The sequence below is a fragment of the Aulostomus chinensis genome, chromosome 3, assembly GCF_037954235.1.
Source record: "Aulostomus chinensis isolate RoL2024-O1b breed Wild chromosome 3, RoL_Achi_v1.0, whole genome shotgun sequence".
NCBI lineage: Eukaryota > Metazoa > Chordata > Actinopteri > Syngnathiformes > Aulostomidae > Aulostomus > Aulostomus chinensis.
The window spans coordinates 24,173,556-24,197,722 of record NC_141322.1 but is presented as its reverse complement, the minus strand read 5'-3'; the positions used below and the strand labels follow the sequence as shown (position 1 = coordinate 24,197,722).

The following is a 24,167-nucleotide window of genomic DNA, read 5'->3' as shown; positions in this document are numbered from 1 at the left end:
TTGGACCATTCAAAGCACTCATTGGAGTTTTAATTAAATCACATGACATTGCTTTTCCACATGAAATATGGGGAAATGCGTCATCTTTTACCATGGATGGTATGTCCTATGGACATTTCCTCAAGGCGTTCCAGAGATGTCCTGTTGTGAGACAGAAAAACCAAATAATGTTTCCAGGCTATGTCTATTGCTGGTGTAGAGGCAAAATAAGATCAATTATTTTCACTTTTCTAGGCTTTTTACTTTAAAAGCATGTGTTTAGCCATTACATTTTAAAAGCAAAATGTATTTCTAAATGTGAGCTGAATGGGAGCATATTTCAGACAGAATAATTTATACCCACATAATCGTGCTGCTATAGTGCACTATTATAATGTATAACTGGCTACATACCCCATAATACTACCACACCTGCACTTTCAGGATCCATTAGCTGTTGACAAATGAGTTGAAGAGCTCGGCCATAAGTCACACAGAATGATGAATAGAAAGCTTTATGGCTGAGAATTTGTGCTAATTACGCCTTCTTCCATTTGCTTTGAACTTGGGCTTTTGGCTGTTATGAAGGACTTTGTGTGGTATTTAAGCTCAAAGCTTAAAAAGTTCCTGTACTTAAAACAAAACTCTTTTCTTCACACGAAAACAACCTTTAAATGAGATTGCTTCACACAGCAATCTTGTTCTCTGCGTCCCGTTTGAACTCTTGATCTTGAGGTCGGTTCTTGTGTTTATTGTGGACTTTTCAATTGAGACTCTTGGTAGTTACATTGTTTCTTGTTTCTCTCTTGCATGTACACTGTCACATTTCTCACTTGTAATCAGGTCCTGTTTTGTAATCACTGACCTATTGTGTCTGTTTGCTTTATTTCCTGTCTTTGTCTGTTTCCAGCCTTTTTCGGTGCTCACCTGTGTCCCGTGAGTCCTCCTCAGCCACAGCCTCCTTCCTTGTGTGTCTCATCCAGTGAACTCCAGTTTTGTTCTCCTCCCCAGTGGTTCTCCATGCCTGTCACATGCCTGTTAGTTTGCATGACAAGTCTAATAAAGTTCGTAAATTGAGTTCAATTTGAGTAAGAAATTAGCAATTAATTCATCATCAAGACAGACTTTATTGTTTGCATCTTCCTCCAACATCAAACACTGCATTTCTGCTAAAGGATCATCTGTATTCACATGCATGTTTCTCAGTTGTGCAGCTCATGTTTTGGATAATGAAGGCTTGGATCTCATCTACTGTGAGTGACTCTCAAGTTGACTACTCAGACAGGCAATGTATGATGCAGCCTTTCATCTGGTCGCATATATATATATATATATATATATATATATATATATATATATATATATATATATATATACACTAGTTCTACTGTCAGACTATTTTATTTTATTTTAGTTTTTTTTTACATTTTGTTTTTTTGCATTGAATAATTCACTACTGCCAAATCTCATTGGCCCACCTATTCCACATCTGTTCATTGCCTGTAATTGTTCAGTGGGCATCTGTGGCCTGTGTCCGCCTCATTACCTTTGCTTCCTTTCCATGTGTTCTCTTCTTTTCTGTCTCGCATTGCTTCTATTTAGCTATCTTCTTTTCAGTTTATACAGTCTTTAAATCAGGACGTATTAAAGACTGTAAGTTGAGGAGAAGATAGCTAAATAGAAAAAATGCTAGAGTCTTTAAAACGGGATGTATTATTAAAAAAAAAGGGGTGACATCTGCTTTGATTTGCCACTGAATATCAACTGTATCTATCTGACGACTTGCAGTATTACATCATATTTGGCTGATGAATGGGTGATGGATAATAGCTGTAGGCTCAGTCTTACCAGATACAGAGGGACATCAAAACCTCTATATTTACACCATTGCTCCCCGTTCATGATAAATGCACAAAAGACTGTGGCTTGGCAGAAAGATTACACAATGCTAAATCATTTGCAATCATCATGGATCAAACCGTTAGAGATGGGGTTTTTTATATATATATAATGTGAGATCTTGCAGTGGATTATGAAACTGAGTTTTTTGGTTTTCATAAGGAGAGATTTTGAATGAGAGAGTTAAGGGGGAAAATATTGTATTATTGAGAGCCGCTTTGCAACTGCAGGAGTGATGCTTCGGGGCTTCAATGAGCAAAACATTAGAAGCTGCAGTGTTGTCATTATTGATTTGATTGAAACTATGGGGTGGGTGAATCTTTGTTTAAAAAAATAGTGTTATTTTGTAGCTCAGAGGCAGATGGATGGATGGAATAATCATGAATGAGTTACTGGCGTATGTTTAGCTGGTAATTTTCAGCGGTATTATCTATAAATATGTCACATTAAAATTGTAGATCTGTATAATTACATTTGAGCACACAACACACCCCCTTAAATATGCAAAAAGACACAGTTGATATGCAGGTTTGAGCTAACTGATTCCTGAAGGAAAATTTGCATTCATGTGAAGTAAGACTAATATTCACTCTTCTTTTTTCGCTCTGGGTTGCTTTGCCTTTGAGGGGAATATCTGTCTCTTTAGCAGCTAAATGCTCCCCTGAGTTCACAACTATATTCACTAACTTTGTCTGCTCTTTGGTGTTTGTTAGAAACTCTACAGTGGCTTTGTCAGAACTTTTTCGCTGCCTGCTGGGGCTGAAACCGGGATTCATGAGAGAAAATGAAAATTATGGAGCCCCGTGGGTCACTGCAGGATATTTTAAATGTATTTGTTTATTTTTTTGGCATTCCTTACAAGAACTCTTGTGGTACTTTGTAATATGTTTTTGCATTTACTCACATTCAATATATATGGAAGGCTAATGTTATTGCAAGGGAATTGGAAAAAAATTCTCACAGAGAGCCTAATGGGCACTGTAGAAAAACTGTCAAATTTTTCTGTTATTTGTTTTGTGTTACCCTGCGGTATGTACCTACTCACATTTTTTTACGGAAAGACATAAAGAAAGTCATACAGAAAGATTAAATGGTGAAGCCCAACATATGCATAAAGTAGCGCTGTGGGGAACTGCAGAGCTGAGTGATAATTCTCTTTGAGATCAAGCCACATCTCTGAAATTATACATGGTATTTTTTATGAATTGATGATATAAAATATTAGAGAAGCTTTGAAAATTTAATTTTCATTCAGTTCCAACAAAACGGGTGAACGCTTTACCATGGCTTCACCATAAACTGAGATTATAGGAACAGCTTTGAATTTTAACCTGTTACTGCTGTAACTGAAGGGTTCTGTATTAGTTTGATTCTTTACATGTTCATCTGTGTTCACCTGTTCAAGAATAAGCTATGATTACGTCATGTCTGTCAGAAAATTCGGACACAAAATTTGCAATAGAATGTCCCTGTTACTTGCTCATGATGAAATCATAACCTCATGCTATGCAGCGTAGTCCAAGAGGTGCCTTCAGGTAGTAGTAGGAGTACAGGTGGCCCAGTGAGGCAGCTAAGTCCCTCCTGGGAAACTCATCTGCTGCGCCAAGCTCACCATCAAACTCGGTTTCTTTAACCCTTACAACATGAGCACCAAGAGTAAGACACTCACTTCTTCTCCAACATACGGATGATTGTGTGTAGATTTTTGGAGTATCTGGCTATTTTTGTGAGTTCCGGAGAACTGTGTACGTGCGGCAGCTTGGCGAACCGTTCAGACCAGCTTGTCTGAACTGCTGTCAGGACTAATTTGATTTTTTGTTTGCATCCCTTTGCACTAGAAGTGGATGCTAGTGCTCCTGGGGCAGGCTGTGATCTTTTCCAAGAGGAAGATGATATTGATCATCCTGTGGGTTATTTCTCTAGGAAATTCAATAAGGAATTATTTGCCTGATATCAAACACAATTGTCAACTCGTTGCACTCAATTTCCATCTTCAGTCAGACATTTCCTGCACCCCAACCGATTTCCACGGGGGAGGAAGATTAGATTTCACGTAATCCATCACAACAGCTTGACAATGATGTTAGTTGAGCCAGTGGTGCCGATTGGCTAATTGTTGCTCATTTGATCAATTGTTTCTTTAACCAAGAAACTCTTGGTTAAAAAAACAATTCTCTCTTCAGTGTCACTACGCCAGACACATTGATCAAAGTGGTGGGGTTTGTTGATGCATCGGTTTCCACTGGAAGGTTTGGACAGGCAAGTGAATTATAGATGGTGGTCCCGTATTGCTTTTGGGATTGCAGCCTTTCTCATGACCCTATAGGTAAAACTGCTTTTGTATTTCAGGGTAAATGTGATTATTTGTCCGTTTTTTTTTTCTCTCAACGCCTGAGGGTGGTACTCTTCATCCAGTCTTCCCTGGTGTACTGCGATAAACAGTCATGTCAAGTGTATTTGTCAAATTTCTGATCAAAAATTCTCTTTTCACTTCATAAAGGTTGCTTCTCGGGAATATAAAAAGTGTTTTATTCTGCATGAATTCATTTCAAGACATCCATCCATCCATTGTCTACTGCTTATCCAGTTAAGGGTTGCGGGGGGGGGGGGGGGGGGGGGGGCTGGAGTCTGTCCCAGCAGCCTTTGGGCGAGAGACGGGGTTCACCCTGGACAGGTCGCCAGTCCATCGCAGGGCCAACACATAGAGACAGACAACCATCCACACTCACAGTCACACTTACGGTCAATTTAGAGAATTGATTAACCTCGTCCCCTCTTGATGTCTTTGGACTGTGGGAGGAAGCCGGAGTTCCAGGAGAGAACCCACGCAGTGACAGGGAGAACATGCAGACTCCAACTGGGGCTCGAACCCAGAACCTTCTTGCTCTGAGGTGACAGCGCTAACCACTGCACCACCGTGCCACCCTATTTCAAGACATGATTTTGCTTTCTCCTGGCAGGTTTTGATTTTTTTTTAAAGAAATACACCTTATTATACCCCTCTTTGTGGTTGTAATAAATAAAACGGTTTGTCTGTGGAGAAAGCAAAATTATGTCTTGAAATAATACCATATTGTAACTAAGCCCTGTTATCCCACTGAGATGTTAAAATGATTCTGTCTTACAGTGTAATGTGATTTCTTGGGGGAGACTTGACAAAATATTTGGCAAGACATTGTTGTCTTGCAGTCTGATCAACTGGAGATTGATGGCGTTTAATTTAAAACAGCGCTCACTGATACTGTCTTTCTGCCTGTCTTTTTTCCTGTCTCTAAACCAGACTGTGGTGTGCTGCCTGGTGATATCAGATTAATCTTGTTTGTACATACTGTAAAAAATTGCAGCCCTGGTAGCTGTAGGGGTCAGATGCCCTTGTTGTTGACCTGGCTTTTTTTTGTTTTTTGTTTTTTAAATTTGCACTGGTCATTGCTTGGAGAGGGGAAAGAGGGAGTCACTGTGTGTCACACTTAGCTCTCCCCTGACCAGGCACAACAGTGACAGTGTGGTAAGTGATAAGTGTTGATACTTCCCCATTTATCTGCATGTAAATATCTCTAGCTTATAAATCTTTATAGTACAGAGCATTATATTTAAGAGATGATTGTATTTTCTTGTAGAGTACCACAACAGAAGGCAGAGGAAACTTCATAAATCCATGAAAAAAACATGTCAGGTAGGAGGAGGAACAATGAAACAGCCTTGAACAGTTTCTAACATTATAATTCCACATCCAAGTATTAGATCATATTTGAGCAATCTAATGTTATTCAAATGCCTCAATCAGAACAAGAAGTAGATAAACGGCTGCAAGTGAAGCTGTTTTAGATTCTTTTGTGGACTTGGTCTTTGTGTGGCGATGCTATAATTCATCAAACCTGGCTCTCATCCAATCAGCAGGCAGTGGCCCCAGGTGCAGGACAGCCAAAATGGAAAAACACCTTAAAAGCTCAGCTGTTGCTTTTGCTCTGGTCAACAGAAACTGGATGATACACATTATAACAATTACTGTGTTGAACTTAAGTACAGGATGATGAACAGTATTTGTTATGAAGTGCTACAATAATGAAATGTAGCCTAATTTAGATTAGGTATGCGTGGACTGTAATATATGTATATATTTCCATTTATGGTTTCATCTGCAGCGATTGAAACGCAATAGGTCACAATTAAATTTATTCAAGTGCTATCCGAACAATAATTAATTGGAAGTGAGCACCAACTAATGTGTTCAGAGACTAAATACATGAATATTTTACGTAATGTTCGGGAACTTCCTCTGAATCTAATGGAGTCCATACGTAAGTGTCTTTATATTCTGGCCACATTGCCTCTTGCCCTCTTGCTTGCTTTTCCTCCTCTAACGGTCACACACAGGGCCATCCATTCAAAGGCAGGCCTCTTCCAGCCACAGCATTCCCCTGAGGTGCCTATACAGGCCATGATGCCTGGGACTGAAGTGAGAGATGGGAAGTATTTCCTTTGACACTTTCTGCCTCACTAAAGGTTTGATGATGAAAGCCAGTTTGAGCAGAAATGAGGGTGGATGGAGTTTTGAGTAATGGTTTTAACATTGATATAGTTTGGTACTACAGTTCATACAAGTTAAATGAAGTTTTATAAAGTACCTCTTGAAATACTGCAAAATAGTTTTAGCTCAAGTTCTGGAAAACTCCAGGCAATTGCCCCAAGGCCATAGAACTGCAGGGACTCAGACAACTCCACTGTTTTACGAACAATTACACTATTACTCAGAAACTAATAATATCTGTGATGATTTACAAAGCTCTCATTTGGCCGGCACCATATTATATTTCTAGCGTGCTTGTCAGCTACAAGCCAGTGAGGTCTCTCGGGTTCTTTGGCACTGAGTTAATGCTAAACCTAGCAGAGCAGCCTTCTGTTTTTATGTTCCCATGTGTTGGAACAGCGATCCGTAATAAGCCCCCACATTTTCTATTTTAAAGGCAATGTGTGGTGATGTTAAAACAGGCTAACATCAACCGCGGGCTACACTGCGAGCTCTACCGCTAGGTGTTGGCCAGTTTGAGCGACCAAACTGCTAATCCCTGCTGCCCATTAATGAGCTGACATTATGGCAACATTTTTAAAACAACTTATTTCAACCAAAAAGTTTAATTTGGCTTTAAATCATTCACAAATGGGTCACACAAACATTTTCTTCTTTCCCTCCAGCACAAAGAGCCAGCCATGTATGTTTAGCTTGAAGCATTTCTGTTCAACGCCACTGTGAAGGAGTGCAGACCATTGTGAGAGAGTTGTGCAGCTGAGTGCGCCGGCTGGTCACTCTGTGCTCCTATGAATGAGCACCAAACCAAAGAGTTGCAGTTGTACTGGAAGATAGGCTTGAGACTTTGTAAACTGATATTTTAGTGTAGCTCCACTAGCTGTCAGTCACCGTTAGCCCCAAGCTAAATATATGTGGATGGCAGACGAAGAGGTAATGCACGAGGGAAAAATGTCTTTGAGAGCACAAGACACCTATTTGTGACTACTTCAAATAACAAATGTACAATTTGGATGAAGCATTGCGTTTAATTCCAGATTAATTTCCAAAATTACTGCTTGTTCTTAAATGACCTGCTGAAATGAAACTAAGTAGTCAATACAGTACATGCTTGGAGCCACATATTTTAAATGCTTTGCCGCCAGTGACCTAATATTCTCCTCAGATTTTTTGCGATGCCATAATAAAGTTTCATAGCAAACACATGCATTGACTGAGTCTCCCTCCAGCTGTTGCTGCCCCCCTCTGTTTATTCAGGTTTCTCCATGTCTGCCTTTTCAGAAATGGTCAGCCCTGAAAGTGTGTGAATGCCAGTAATTCTTGAAAATGACAGCCATTTTCTTAAATTATCCCATATAGGCAGTTACTGTGACACCCCACCTACCTACATTAGTTTTTTCTTTAACCTGTTTTTCTGGAACTAAGAGGGAAAAAAAATGGAAATGAAAAATGAATGCTTCATATTTCATCCGACAGAAAAGCCGCGATTCCTTAACCGGAACAGGGGTAAAACAGTCTATCTCATCCTAAATATTTTCAGAATCAGAGCCAGAACGGATGGCAATAAAACCTTTCAGCCAACACTTAAGAGCATCACCACAAATGTGTTCAAATATAAGAAACAGTTTGGTTTCTGCCATTTGGAACTAAAGGCTATAAAATCTGGACAAGTTAAACCCCAAACTGAAAAATCGAATGGACTAGAACATTTAGTGTGAAATGAGTACTTTTATTTGAGACTAGTATATAAAGTTATACAGCCCTTTAGAATTCGGGTATCACGGCGTGTTTGAGGGCAGGTTGTTGGTGTATATTTTTTCCCTCAGATGGTCCAATTTTCTACCTTGAGAAAGCGAAGTCGAACTACAGTGTTGAATTTAACAGAAGTCGCACGGTGGGTCCGTCACATATGCTGGTAAAGTGAGGCGGCGGCGGAGGAGGAGGAGGAGGAGGAGGAGAAGGAGGGGGGCTGATGACAGGGCTGGAAAAAAGGAAGCGCGCCTCTTCCCTCCATCACATTTCACTTTCCAAACATCGACGAGAAAACAAACAAGTCAGGATGTAGAACTCGTCAGAGGACGTCCTCCAATCCCGCTACAGAGAAGCCCCCTCTGAGTCTCCTAGTTACTGGTCCCAGAGGCTGGTTTATTCTGCTCCATCAGCCGCGTTTGGGTTCTCAACTGCCCGGTGTGGGAGTCTACCGACCGACCGTGGGGAGGTGCTGCTCGCCGCTGCGCATCGCTGGATGGACCCGGGCTGCTCTTCTCAGACATTCTGAGCTGGGTTTTGTTCCCTCTCCATGTTTTTCGGTGAGTTTTTCCAACTAATGAATTCACAGAAAACAACGTTATTAAATAGTCAGCGCTGCCGCAGAATAAATGCATTTAATGCAAGAAAACTTAGATTTTGTGAACTACGCATAAAAGACCCCATTCCGAAGATTTTTGTAAGATATGTTCTACTTACAACGAGAAGTAAACTAACCCAGAATTTATTTTCTCTAAACACATTGATCGAATTCGTTCTTTTATTTTTAAATAAATTTAAAAAATAAAAACCTATCAAGTCCACGTATCTGGAACAGGTTCCCTCTTTATTCCGATTCAACAGGTTGACAGACAGCGCCTCTCTCGTCTCTCTCAGATTAATTAAAACCACTGCCTTGTTAGAACAATTTAATATCACTATTTATCTAATCCGCACCCAAGGAAAATAAGCCTTGCAGCAGTTTCAGTGATTGGATTTCCAGGTGCACATTGACTGTTGAAAGGAATATTATAAGTTAGACCCACGCTATATGAGAACTTCTATTATCATTTGGTACTGTATATAAATACATGTTTATGCTTGAAGCAGATCAGTTCATTCCTAATCTGTGCTTGACTTGTTTGTATTTATAAGTGTAAGGTCACAAATGCATCCCTCCATAATGGGAAGAGTAAAATCACGAGTTTGAGACTGCAGCCTTCAGCCGCTATCTGTATTTAATGCCATAAGTCAGCCATTTCTTTAAAATTGGATGGCATTTAGTGTTGGTTCTCAGGGATTTGGCAGTAGTTTGTATGAGGAAATTTAAGAGAGAAAACCCCTTTCTGAGCTCCGCTCATCGGGAGCCACATGCTGAATTGTTTAATATGAAATATAGCTTGTGCTGCTGCTGTTAAATTCAGCTCATCCTAATTGCTGTATACCCGTCAGATGTCAGCTGATTTTGAGAAAAGTCGAGCCTGAAGGTGAGAAGGACTTCTTTCAAGACTCTGCTTCATGATGGCGGCAGGAGTAGCAGCATGGCTTCCTTTTGCCAGGGCAGCAGCAATTGGCTGGATGCCCGTCGCCAATTGTCCAATGCCTGTTGCACCAAGAGACAACAGTAAGAGACAGGACGAGCTGATCATCCTCAACGTCAGCGGCCGTCGATTTCAAACCTGGAGAACCACTCTGGACCGATACCCAGACACCCTGCTGGGCAGCTCTGAGAAGGACTTCTTTTACAACGAGGAAACCAAGGAGTACTTCTTTGACCGGGACCCTGATGCCTTTAGGAGCATCCTCAACTTCTACAGGACAGGAAAGCTGCACTACCCTCGTCACGAGTGCATCTCAGCGTACGATGAGGAGCTGACCTTCTTCGGCATCATCCCGGAGATCATCGGTGACTGCTGCTATGAAGAGTACAAGGACAGAAAGAGAGAGAACTTGGAGAGGCTGCAGGATGATCAGGAGGAGAACAAGGACATGAAACTGCCCAACATGAACTTCAGGGAAACCATGTGGCGAGCCTTTGAGAACCCCCACACCTCGACTATGGCCCTGGTCTTCTACTACGTCACAGGATTCTTCATCGCCATCTCAGTCATCACAAATGTGGTGGAGACTGTCCCCTGCGGCTCCACCGCCAACCAGAAAGACATGCCGTGTGGCGAGCGCTACACAGTGGCTTTCTTCTGCATGGACACGGCTTGCGTCATGATTTTCACCGTGGAGTACCTGATGCGCTTGTTTGCAGCACCTAGCCGGTACCGTTTCATGCGCTCGGTGATGAGCATCATCGATGTGGTGGCCATCTTGCCTTACTACATCGGCCTGGTGATGACCAACAATGAGGACGTCAGCGGCGCCTTTGTGACACTGCGTGTGTTTCGAGTGTTTCGTATCTTTAAGTTCTCCCGGCACTCGCAGGGCCTGCGTATCCTGGGTTACACACTCAAGAGTTGTGCTTCAGAGCTGGGCTTCCTCCTCTTCTCACTCACCATGGCCATCATCATCTTCGCTACAGTCATGTTCTACGCTGAGAAGGGCTCCAGCTCCAGCAAGTTCACCAGCATCCCAGCTTCCTTCTGGTACACCATCGTCACCATGACCACGCTGGGGTGAGTAACAGCCAAATGTATGCCCACCAACTTACACACACTTGATCTTTTTAAGAATCTTTTAAATTTCTGTACCACACTGTATTTTGTATGAAACTGTTTATGCACTTGGTGTAATTTTGTTTCAGATATATTGAATAACTTACATGAAACAGGTTGAATTTCACAAGCATTACGAAAGCCTGTCCCCATAAGTCAGTGTGCTAGTTTATTTCAGGCTGGCATTGTGAGTAATTGTGGGCACTGTTGCATTTATCTAGCAGCACAAACACTTGCAGGGTTTTGTTTGCCTCAGAAAATAAGCAGACAGAGGTTGAATACATACAATAGAGACCATAAAATACACGCTCAAAAAATGCTCAGAAGTTATAAGGTTTGTGTGTACAGTAGAACAGGCATGACTGGTGCAGAGGTGAAATGCTGCGTTTTTCTTTTTCCCTTTCACCCGTTTTTCGTTTTTTTAGTTATAATTCTAGCTCTTTGAGAGGCTCAACCTGTCGCCTGAGCCAGAGCGTGGAGTATAGGTGGAACGGGGAGAATCATATTTACACTGCCATCACATAACGCCTTATTATCTTTAAGAGAAAAGTGGTTTATTTCGATTTGTTTTGCAAAGAAACATCTTTTCTTTTTTTATCCCACAGATTTATTTTTCTGCTAATCAGATCCACCATATTTGGGAAAATAAATGCTTTGTGATGAATTTATTTAACTGGGCGATAAAGTCAGATGTGTCTGCTGTGTGCCTGGAGGCAACATACTGTATCTCATGAGAGATCCACTGTCACCTTTATTATGACTCAACTCCTAATATTTCACTCCAGCTCACTGGAGGTGCTTGTGAAAACATTTATGACATTTCAGAGGGAAATACTCTGCTATGAAGGCAAAATGGAAAAATAATTTAATTCCTAAAATCAGGTTTTCAGTCTGGCTTTCTTTGTAGATTAATCCTTATGTTAGATTTATAAAACTTTTAGGGGAAATAAAATGCACATCACTGCAGTTTTACTCGCTAAATTTGATGAAGGACTTGCACCAAAACTTACTGTTCACTCAGATATGTACATTAAAATGAGTTTTTTCCATTTAAATTCTTCCTCCTGTTTATACTGGCCTTGAAATGGTTTTTTTCATAAAAGGAAGATATAATGAGTGTTTAATTTTTAAGATTAAGAAATGTGCAATGAATTTGTCACTACATAAATTGCATTCTATGCACTTCATGCCCAACATGTGGGCTATAATCCAATGTGCTTTTTGTGCAAATAAAAAAGGAAAGTTCAATGTATTCTTCAAATTTTCAAATCCTTTCTCTCACACACACACACACACACACACACACACACACACACACACACACACACACACACACACACACCAAGGTTTCCAGGGACATCATACCGAATCGTGAAAAACCGAACTGTTCAATACACACCCAGAAACACCGCAATTGTTTTGGCCCCATGCGGAAACTAAATTTATATCAGATCACGTGCATCCATTCAAATAGTTCGCCCTGAATATCGAACACTATATTCTCATCTGTATAAAAAAACCTGTCCCTACAAATACTGTAAATGTTGAGTTACCATGTTACGTATTCCATCCTGGTATATGATGATTTTACAAAAAAAGTACGTCAGCTTATTATTCAAAGCCATGAAGCTAAACTGTCATGGTTCAACTCATGAAGAAGGACTACACCTTCTCTGTATGCATCTTCCCTATTTAGCTTGCAACACTGTATTAATTCTCACATCACGGAACCCTTAAAGAACTTTTCCAACAGTTTATTGGAGTATTCAGGAGTGTTGCTGGTAATAAAGCACAAAATCTTGAATTTTGTACAAAGTGCAGGCAGTGACTTCCCTCTACTGGTTGATACCCATCTACTGCACCGACTCTCCAGTGACTCCCTACTCTACAGACCGTGGTGAGGAGTATTACTCACGTCAACCTGTAATCAGAGGTTGGTGTCTCTTTTGTAAGAGTCTATGATACCAACCATGCTTATCTTCAACGATGCGCTGAGGTGAGCAAACAAACGAGCAGTTTGTGTGTCTGAATCAAACATTCTTCATCATGAGCCCTGTAACGTTACATCCCAATGCTGTCTTGTACTTGCATTTTGCCTCGCTTGACAATTTCTATGTTTCACATCAGATGTTGACGACAGAGCCTCTGATACAGGCACCAGGGTGCACCTGGATTGAGATGCGGTGACTGGAAAGGCCATAACATGTGACTCGTATCCTCTTCACACTTATCAAACTGCTCGGTGACCCCTGTATCCGTGGTGGCTTTGTCGTCCAGGTTCCCACTCACTTATTCATGCTCCACCTGAGAGAAGACAGGAGTGTTTATGTCAAACTGCACTCCATTTGACACTTGACAAGAGGCTTGGTGTAACCTTGTGGCTTTTTAATAGCAGGTTGTGTTTCCTGTTATGTAGTGAAGTCAGGCTGGTAGACCTGAAATGCTCTACTCTGTGACTCATAATAGTAGAATCATGTCAAAAAGTAGATTGTTGCGTGTTTGTCTACATTTATCAATGTACCCAAAGCTTGGCTTCGCTCAAATAAAGTAGAAACCAAATGGAATGGTGAGTAGGAATCACTAGACCACAACTGCGCTGAAAGTCACTCTCCTGGTTGAGGGCTGAAAAGGTTGCATGACCTTACCTTTTTCACAGTACGTGTTTATGTTTTTGTGAATCGATGGTGTAAGAGTCTTTTGCATCACGCACAAAAAAGATAGAAATGCCTGAGTGAAAGCATTATGCAAATGGTGAACCCTGAATGACGCGTTCAAGTGTGGAGCTATTATGTCAAACACACAATAGGCAGCCGCGTAAAGAATATCTAAAGCTCTGAAAATAATCATTGGCCCTGCTAGCCAAGGACAATTATTTGCAATCAGAAAAACTGTCAATTGATGCATTTCAAGGCTGATGCAATCATTTTGTGAGCGCTTACATTGAGCATGTCTGCTGTTGTTGATGACCATAAAGCTATCAAATATTTCTTCTGCAGGTGAAACATCTCAAATCTTTTTTGTTGTTGTATTTGTAATCATTTGAAAATAGTCAATCAAAAGGTCAGTTCTATTTTCTATTTCTATTTCCAAGCCACTGATGTTATCAAGCCTTTTATTACTTACTATGACTTTGCCTTAAGCAAATAGTATTGAACTTCAACCAGAAACACACTTGTTTAACAAAAGGGTCAGCCTCAGTGATAATGTGCTGTTAGTATGTAATGGTTATGAACAGCAACTCATGGTTCACAGCTGTTGAGGCAAAAGATGAATGGACCTGGCCCTCAGTATCAGCCAGCACAAATTTCATCGTCTGGTGGTAAATCAGACTTTCATAATGGTTGTGACTGCAAATGTTCAGTTCAGTGATAAGGTTGTACCCATCGGTTTAGCAAGCTAACATACCAAAAATAAGCATGAGCGAGAAAGGAGAGTAAGGAAGTGATTGACTTTCCAGCATTTCACCTCTTAAACGAACTAACAACATAGCACGACGACACTCGACAGGTTGAATCCCTCACCTCCACAACCATCGGTTTTTATTTTACAAACTAGTGAGCAGAAAGTCTGAAGAAGCTGCTTGACAGTGCTGCTCATCTCCTTGTCTGGAACAATGAGATGGAAACAACAGTGTCAGAGGGCAGTCTACTGCACAAACTATCTAACTTTACAATTTCTCAGGTACAAAAGCATCTTTCCTGCATTCACGTTATCCCATTTCTGCACGTGACTGCCCAACACATACAGTACACCCAAAAAAGCCCAAATCTGCCAGTTGATTAATCGACAGGCTCTATTTTTTCTTTATAAATGATCCAGTGCTACGTTTATTTCTGCATTGCTCAAAATAAATCGAACTATTTTTTCATTATGTCCTACACCTCACTGTGCTACAGTCATCCTCAACTACAACAAGCGTCTTTCAAACACTAATCCATGCTATCAATCAATGAAAGTAGAAGAACAAAAAAAATAAAATGCAAAAAGTGTAATTACTGTAAATGCCCCCGAGCTTTTAATGTGTGTTAAGAGAAGCTAATCTCTTCATAATTACAACTGCAGATGAACAACCAGCAGCCATCCTGGATGCTGAAAGCTCTTTGCTGCATTATGCCTGTCAATATGTCACCTGCTGAAGGGACATACGCTCAGGTGACGAGGTCACCAATAAACCCATCTGTCAGTGCACATGAGCATTAAGGAGAAAATGTATTCTTTGATAATTTGTTACATATTGTGATGTTGTGTAATATAGCACTTTGTTTTCCCCCCTGTGCTTTTATTCTCATATGGCTGCTTTCATAGATCAAAAATATCAATCTGTACTGGATGTACTTTTCCAAAACATGAGCATATGACAGGCATTTAAAGCCCTCTTATGTCTGTTCTCTGAATCATCTTCCCTCTTGCATCTCCATATTTGCACAAATTTGCATCATATACATAGAGATTTTATAACTTTCTGTGACAAACACACACACACACACACACACAGTACATACAGCTTGCAAATTTAATGTATAAACTTTGAATGCCCTGCTCATAAATCACTAATGATAAACTAAAAAGTAGCCCTAAAGAGTGCACGTGTCAACTTGTAATGCATGCGATGGATGAATAAGAATCCATACTCTCACAAAAATGTATTGAGAGCCACGGTCTTAATGTTTACCCCATGATATTCTTAAAGCAATGGTGATGAAACAAAGGAAATGTCAGGTGACTGTCATATAACGTTGTACTTTGATGAAATTGAATGCTGCTAATTATCCAGACTAAATCCCTCCGCTCTGTCTGATCCATGAATTAGAAACGCTGCATCCTCCCACATCACGTCTCTATAGCCTCAACAGCATTTTTTTTTATTCAACCCTTCCCTGATTGGTAAATGCCCAGAACTTTCCACGTCCACATCCTCTGTTTGTAACTCGGGCTCCCCATCAATAATTCAAATTCTGAATCCAACCAATCACAAAACTTTAGAAGAATTCTGACTGTTTTGTGGCCGCTGCAGCACAAGATTAAGTTGATCCTCACTTTTCAGAACAAAACAGTAAAATCACATTCAAGTGTTGGACGTGGTAGAAATGCACACAAAAACAAAGAAAACCCACTCACAGACACAAAGGTTGCGAACGGGTTCTAGATCCCGATAATGTTAAAAATCAAAACGCAGTTGATCTTGGCAATTCTTTCATCCGATGCATTTTGAATTAAACCACAAAGAACACACAGTTAAACGATACCAGGTGGTGCAATGTGATAGGATGCTATAACAAAATGATATGATATGATACTTTAGTCATTAAACTCAGATTTTTTTTTTCATCCATTAATAGTTCCAGTCACGCATAAGGTCCTTAAGGACATAAAAAGACAGACGAACAAAAACTCAGTCTAGTGGTGACACATTCTTTGATTTAATTGCTGATAGACACACATGCACATGCACATGCACATGCACACACTTATTGTTTTTGATCTTGTTTTGCCTTTATGACCTGCCTTCCCATGTCCTTTCCATGCCTGAGCCCAGACAGTGCAGCATTTCTGGGTAATGGGTTGGAGCTGGGCGGGGTGGGGCAGGGCGGGGGTGTATGGCTGTGTAGTCAGGCACTTTTCTCTGTCCAGGAACAGGGTGTTAAATCAACCTCAGGTGGCTGATAACAGGCTCCGGATTGAATCTCAGCTAGGTCCACTTCCCGCGGCTGTCACTGTTGGAGCTGGCCGGATACCCATTCACCAGCATCACTGGAACAGGATCTAAAAAATTGATGAGGAAGGAGAAAGCCCTCTCCCCTCTCTCCCTAACTAGCTCTGACTCCCCCTCCTCCAGCTACCCCCATGAATCTCCTAGGGGAACAGCTATTTTGAGAACACAGGCGCTGTGAGTGAAAGTGAGTTATCTATTTCAACTGATACAATGTAAAGGGACAACAGACCAGAGCAGGCATTTTTACCTACATGACAGGTGCACCAAAAACAAAGGTTCACTGGCATGCCAGCGGTTCTCCCAAGTCTCCCACGCCTCTAAAAACATTATTAACCCAATAATGAGAGAAATATTAATGAGGTGTGCATTGAAATCTGACTCTGGTGTTATAATTAGAGTGATTTTCCCAGTTGTAGAGTCCTGGTCCTGGACAGAGGCTTGTTCTGTAGCAGAAAGTGAGAGAAAATGTTGTTATGCATGTAGGTCATGTTCCCATCTCTGCCTTAATCAGTGGCTATATATAATCTGCTTCTTTCATCAGAGAGACTTTTAGCTTGCCCCCCTCTGTGTTCTCAGCTCAACATCTCAATTAGACAAAGTGGACTGGGCCTAGGGGCCAAAGGCAGGAAGAGGGAGGTCAGAAAAGTCATGCTGTAGGTTCTCTGTGGTCAAAATGAGACGGTTGCTGAGAAAAGACCAACAAAAGTCACTTTCTTTGATTGTTTCTTACCTTTTGTCAGTGTCTGTTTTTGCTTAGAGTGAAATAAAGACCTGAAGGGGGAGAGGATGGGTCCAGTGGTTTGTGTAGATTGATGAGATTTTGTTGGCGAGGAAACGTCTTGATGGTTACAGTCATCTGGTTCAAGTGCTCTTCTGGTTGTGTCTGATGCTGGGGGTTATCTTTGTGGTATTTGCCCCGTCCTCTTCCTCACCCTTAGGATGAGATAACACTGTAAAAAGTGTTTCACCCAAAGCTAAACATTTTTGGACAGTCGAAACCTTGAGAAAAATCTTAAAAAGCAAACGCTCAACATGTACGATGCTGTTTGCGGCATAACTTGAAAATGTGCTGCTCCTATCGAAAACAAATCAAAAGACGTGCTGGCTGCAAGAAGTGCTTAAGTGGATAAGCATGCTTAATCTCACAGGAGGTGCACAACTGATCACATTTGAATACTCTTGCTTTTGTTCATTTGTTAAAGGTCACCTAGAATGAAAATCATTGTTTTCGTGTTTTTGGTGTTTATTCAACGTCCCCCAGTTGTGGGGAATACACACGAAGTATGAGGCAGTGTCATAACCTCTGTTTGAAGTATCTCCCCTTTTTTGAATCGCCACGGGAAAATGGACCAATGCGTTTTTGGCTGAAGTGTTACGTCACAGTTCAGTCAGTGCCCCCCAGCTCACACACACTGAACCCACCCCTTTCACACACGCCCCTTCGAGTGAGTGCAGCTCTCTCGTGTCGCTCGCTCGCTGGAGACTGCAGCAGCAGCACTGACTGAGCAGATTGATTGAATGAATGGCCGAGATAGAATTGAGACCTTTGTTTTATCTGCGCTGTCTGTCGCTAGCTGGCCTGGCCTGGCTTGAGGGGGAAGGAATCTCGCCAGCCAGGCAGGCTACCAAGGGGCCAGGCCACCGGGAAAACTCCCGGTTGTCCCGACGGCCACCCCGCCACTGCATATATGGCTGGATCCGCGAATGGGCCATGGCTACTTGGTATCTTATCTTACAAATGTTGTTGTATGATATGGAATGTTGTCAACTGACAGTAGCAGTCACAGTTAGCACCGGCGACAGTTAGCCGAGAAAGTGGGAGTACTTTCTTTGCAGTGACAGTGAGGGCAGCCAATCACCAAGTCGTAGTTTGATGAGGTTACCAGATAAACAACGGCAACCGATCACCGTCAACTCATGCACTTGCATAAATAATGAGGTTGCCAGATAAGGTCAGAAACGACCCCAATAGGGACAAACGACGCATTCTAAACCCAACACGGTAACATAGCGGTTTCAGAGAGCCTTTTAGGAAGGTTCTGAGCCATCACAGACCCAACCATTTTTTGTGGGGTTACATATCACATCCCAGAACAAGAATTAATACCCCGTTCAACCTCTCTATGGCACCTTTAAGCTTTTATTTAATGTAAAAGAAAAAACATAATTTTGCCAAACAGGAAGTTAATTTAAAACAGAGCGTAAATAACTATTGTCCCTCTGCAAATATCCGGGGACAACTGAGTTTTGTTAAAATTTGAGCGGGGACAAATGCTCAAAAAATAGTTGCTGGTTTTAATATGAACATGTGAAGCAAAAAATTTGTACTCAAAAATTTGGTGCAAATACTGTAACAAGTACAGTGTAGCCATGCAGGCAGGTGATAGCCTGGTGAGGAGATCAAAAGAGAGGTTGCGTAAGACCTTCTAGGGCTCCGTGGTTTCTGCACCGACTCTTGTTCACCTCTTGAGGGTTAGAGTGGCTGATAGAAGGCAGGAAAGACCGGCGCTAGCTTGTCCAGTATAAAATTACCTCTTGTATTATTATCAGTAAAATGTCAAGTCAAAAAGAAAAATGTCCTCCACAAGTTTCAAGAGCTGAAGGTGATAAATGTTTGCCGCTTGGATCTACAAATGACAGATAAGGTGAGTTAAGAAGATGGTGAACGATTTGACACTTTTCCATCAACCTGGCATCTTTGACTCACTAATCTGTGTCTGGCTGTTCTACATCTGAACATGTGTAACCCTAAACCTGAGGCTAATTGCCTAACTTGACCAACTGTCCCTATGGCGCTATGAAACTTCAATAAGCAAGTTTGGAGTTGTGAGTTTTTTTAGACAGTAAGGAGAGCAACATTCTCAGGCCTGGTGGGTACCTGCAGTCCTGGCTCTGCACCAGCCACTGTGTTAAGGGATTAATTAGCACTGAGTTGAACAAAGCCTCTCATGGTGGGAGTGAATTAATAGTCAGTTTGAGCTGTTTTTATTTGCATACTTGTTGTATTTGAATAATGCTCTATTTGTCTACTGTTTCTATAAATTTGAACAACCTCTCAAATCTGTAAGAAAAATAGACGTATGACCCTTTGTTATGTTGGTGAATCTGTTTTCCCAGTATCGCTGGGTACGTGTGGTTTCACTGATATTAATGGATCATTTGTAACACCAGTGAGGAGTTTGGATTGCATTTGAAGAAGTAATAAATGCCAGTTAATTCTGGAATGTCCTACATTGTTTGGTTAATAATTCAAGATCTCTGTGCCAAGCTGAAACGGTTGTGCTGCAAAGTTTCTGAGTGGGAATGTTCTTTTGCTAAATCATCATGGGTTCTACTTTGCAATGGTTTCCAATGGCAGTCTGCTTTCAAATAGGATTAATGGGCTATTTTGTTGCATTGCTGACTCCCTGGGGTCAAAACAAGTGCGGCTTGTAGAAAATTAGAAATATTCCTGCCTTTACCGGGCCAAAATGCTCTCGGAGCCAATTTCTCAGCACGGGCTCCTTTCACCTGCTAAGGATAGCAGCATGTGGAAAGGATAAAACCGCTATTCTCTGGTAGGATCTATTTGTTCTTCTCTGGTGGGATAAAATGACCAAAGCTGCTGCAGTGTACCGCATGCACATGTGCAATCACATGATGGCAGGTTGTTTCACCCTGGTGCTGTGTTTAGCCGCCCTCAATCTGACCTGTAGCAGTTATATTGTTATGTTATATTGCGTCACAACTTGTGTGCAGATTCACTTGTCAAACCACAAAGTTACTTGTTTCAGCATGAGTGATTATACGCGGGTAGAGGACGAGACTCCTGGAGAACGTGGAAAAGTGGCACATAAATGCTCTTTACTGTTTTAGTTTTCTCTTTTGGTTTAAGACCGGTTTGGCCAGGTTTGTACAGTTATGAATTTAAAAGTACACCCATCATGACAGCAAAGCCCTCTTTGGAGCAACAAAACAATAACAAGCTTTTTTTTGCTGTTGTTCACAAAAATGTAACGTCGACATTCAATCGCATCAATGTCCCTAATTTTTTGCCCATCACATTTTTATGAATTGCAAACTCGGTCTCAGTATAATCCAGTGCAGTTATAGCCTCCAAAATGACCATTAAAATAAATCAGCACCTCCTTGACAGACTCCATAAAAACACATTATAACCCTCGTGAAATGAGCCTTTATGGAAGGGCCGTCGTATTATAAAATGGACTGCATTTACAGTATATTGCGCTTGACTCGTCTACCGACCCCTCAATGTATTCAATTCACACACACTCAAAAGAGGGATCAGAACATTCAAATTAGGGCTGACCAGTTTGGAATAAATACGATTATTTTGATACTGTAAATGTCATGTGATTCCCAACGTCAGAGGGAATTATCCTTCCTGTGTCGTCATTGACATTTGAATTGAAAGCCTTGTTATGTTAAAGGTACAGTTTTTCAGCCTGTAAAAACAGTGTCCTTCTGTAGAATACCATTTCCAGGCTTTGATATCCCTTCATCGCCACAGTATTATCTTAGAGTAGTACTTTGACACACAGTTTGCCTTTTGTTAATACTGCACTTCTTGTGATTGGATAATGCTCCAGGCTATATGGTGATTTTAATAGAATTCCAATGAAATAATCAGCTCTAATTCAAATCCCTAGATGACTCACTTTACCTCCTCAGCCCTGCATTAGTGTATGTAGGTGCGATGAGCCTGAGTGTCCTATTGGCCAGAAAACGTCTAATAGCAGATGCATTGTACAGTTTAAAAAGTGCAGATTCACCATTGCTGCGGTGTCGGCCTCCGACCGTTGGGGCCTACAAAACCCCAAATGTGGCCTTGTGCTGCACATATTTAAGAAAACGAATTTCAGCTTTCAAAGATAATTTCATTTTTATCTCATTGCTCTTGTCCAGACTCACTTCAAAAATCTTGGATTATTATACTGCCGACACTCGCTTGATCTAGCTCTGCCCAGTGGGCCCCCAGGAACTGGAGAAGATTCTCCTGCAATGCTGCAGTTTCCACTTTTTCTGTGTTCCGGTAACATTGAGCAGAAAACATCATAGCATATTTACACAGACATAAATTGGATAAATTGACCACATACTGGGAATATACGTGGTTTAATTGTTGCCTGAAAAAAAAATCCAACTATCCATTTTCTTCCGCTTATCCCGTTAAGTGTCGCGGGGGGGAGGTTGGAGCCTATCCCAGCAGCTTTCTCGCACAGGGAGAACATGAACATGCAAACGACACACAGAAAGATCCCGTGCCCAAGCTGGGGCTCGATCCCGGAACTTTCTTGCTGTGAGGTAACAGTGCTAACCACTGCACCACCATGCTACCCTGAAAAAAAAAAATTATACAATCTAATAAAGTTATACAGAGAAAATGGCATCAGTTTAGCCTGACTTAAAGTCTCCAACATTGCTGCTGGCATGTGGTCTGGCTGGATGATGATTAATTCCAATGTTAAAGTGGCTTTTATTTAATTTCTGTGGCCTCATGCACCCACCACGGTGTCACTTATTGTTTGTCATTTGTGTTTAACGGAACAGTGTTTTTTCCTGTTCTCTTCTGCAGGGTGGGGATAGCACATACGTGGTAATGTTACAGCATCACAACTTGATCCTACCTTTGATATGATGATATATGTATATAAAATAAAAAAAATAATCAAACATAAAACATGTGGTCATTTTCTTACATTATTTTGCTTGATGTTCTTCCCTAACCTCAAACTATTTCATTGTCCAGTAACTGAGCACATTATTATGCACATATGGATTTTTTTTCTTCGAGGTAGTCTTTATGTGCCTGTTCACTGAGAACAATTTTGCTATAACTCGCGTTAAAGGGCAGAGGTCGTCATTCTTTTCTGCTGTCACCGGAGGCCACATTTCTTTCATCTTGTTGACTTTCATCTTATTTTCTTTTTACAGGCGTATTCGTTTAGGACTTTGTTGTTGCCATGAGACTCAGTGCTTTCCCCCTATCATAGCTGACTCGGAGTAACACAGATGGAAGATACTTGAGACTGGAGAGCAGGAAAACAGGTGCACGAATGTTCTCTTAACTTGTGAACATGACAGCTTCCAGCAGGACTTGTTGACTCTTTCGAGACAGAGCAGAGTGGGTCATACGCTGGCTCAGTAGTGTCCAAACGGTGGAGCATGGGTGAACTGCGGGGGAAGGGCGGGGTCCAACTCAAGTGCTTCTGCTCGAGTTGGACTGATCTGATGAAACAACTCTTGGCTCTCCCATACGGGAGCAAACACCTGCATCATGACTCCCTCCACTGTAAATCAGGTTCCCCGCTGAACACATCACACATCTACACCTGAGAGATGCAGTCGCAATATTTCCACTTCATGATTAGATCCATCACTTCTACAGGGCTGCAAAGCACCATGATGGCAAATGAGAAACTTCATGGTGCTTTCACCTGTACCTTGTGACTTCTCGATCTTTTCCGATGTTCAAAATGGCACGGTTTGTATATTTCTTAATTTACTGTGTTGAAATAAATAATTGAACACTGGGAATGAACATGGTGGCAATTAGCCACATAAAGATGATTCACGGTATTGACAGTTGGTGTCACGCCACCACCCGCTCTACCACTGGCTGAGAGAACTGTGACATCCAACTTTTTGATTCGTTCTTTGGGCAAACATACTGCAGTTGGTGCTCAAGTAAATGGGTGATGAGCGTCCAACATGATATAAAAGAAACATGACGTCAACATACAGTGACAGATTTTTCTGCGCCTTAAGATGTGTCATGCTACGCAAACTCTTGACTGACATGAAATGGGATGGAATTACTGTGGGTTTTCAGAAAACCACGATTACACGTGTTGTACCTTTATTAGCAAGTTATCTCCTTTGCAAACATAAAGAAAAACAAGTTCGATAGCCTGCTTTACAAATGTTTGACACTGTCCACGGCATGTTGCCTGAGCCTCCTGTCTGACCCTTCTACTACACAGAGTATCTGGCTAATGAAAGAAGACTGCTGCGTTGGCCAGAGCACCCTTGGATTGCTGCCATGGAGAGAGAGAAAAAGTGTGTGTGTGTGTGTGTGCGTGAGTGAGTGTGTGAGTGTGTGTGTGCGTGCGTGCGTGCATGCGTGTGTGCGTGATTGAATTTAATACACAGGTCAACAAAGTGATTGGAAGTGTCGGTAGATGATGCAAATTCAAGGTTATTGGAAAGGCAAGACTGGAGAAGAACAGGAAAAGCATTTTATGATGTAAAAATAATAAGAATGTGACAGAGGAAGACGTATGAAGATTATGAAGGAAGTACCAAACAGAAGGAAGCAGAATTCAAAAGAGGATGAAGGAAAGAGTCTGTAGTTCTTTCAGGTGCTAACATGCTATCTACAGATGTTGGGGCACAAGAAAGAACCTTGAATGACATGACATGCTCTGTATCCTGAATGGGTGGGTTATTTTTATTCACTTGGCCCTTATCGCACTACACAGCTGTCCCAGAGAAAGGTAAAGAAAATGCACTAATGACTCTCGATATGCTGTGAGGAAGGAAACCGACAAGGAGAGCGTAGTGGTTGTCTGACAGGACGGTCAAAGTTGATTGAGGACGCAGTAGGAATTAAATGAAACTGCAAGAACCACACAAGGCACAA

The 24,167-nt window shown here is 41.4% G+C and overlaps 1 protein-coding gene across 3 annotated transcripts in view; it reads left to right on the top strand.

The window, feature by feature from the left end:
* Positions 1-8,369: 8,369 nt before the first annotated feature.
* LOC147268350 (A-type voltage-gated potassium channel KCND3-like) overlaps positions 8,370-24,167 on the top strand; it is a 79,247-nt gene continuing 63,449 nt past the window's right edge. For all 3 annotated transcript variants that reach the window (XM_086199867.1, XM_086199866.1, XM_086199868.1), the window contains exons 1-2: positions 8,370-8,712; positions 9,602-10,773. In XM_086199867.1, the coding sequence (XP_086055993.1) occupies positions 9,668-10,773 (1,106 nt within the window). In that variant the 5' untranslated portion in view covers positions 8,370-8,712; positions 9,602-9,667. The remainder of the gene's footprint in view (positions 8,713-9,601; positions 10,774-24,167) is intronic.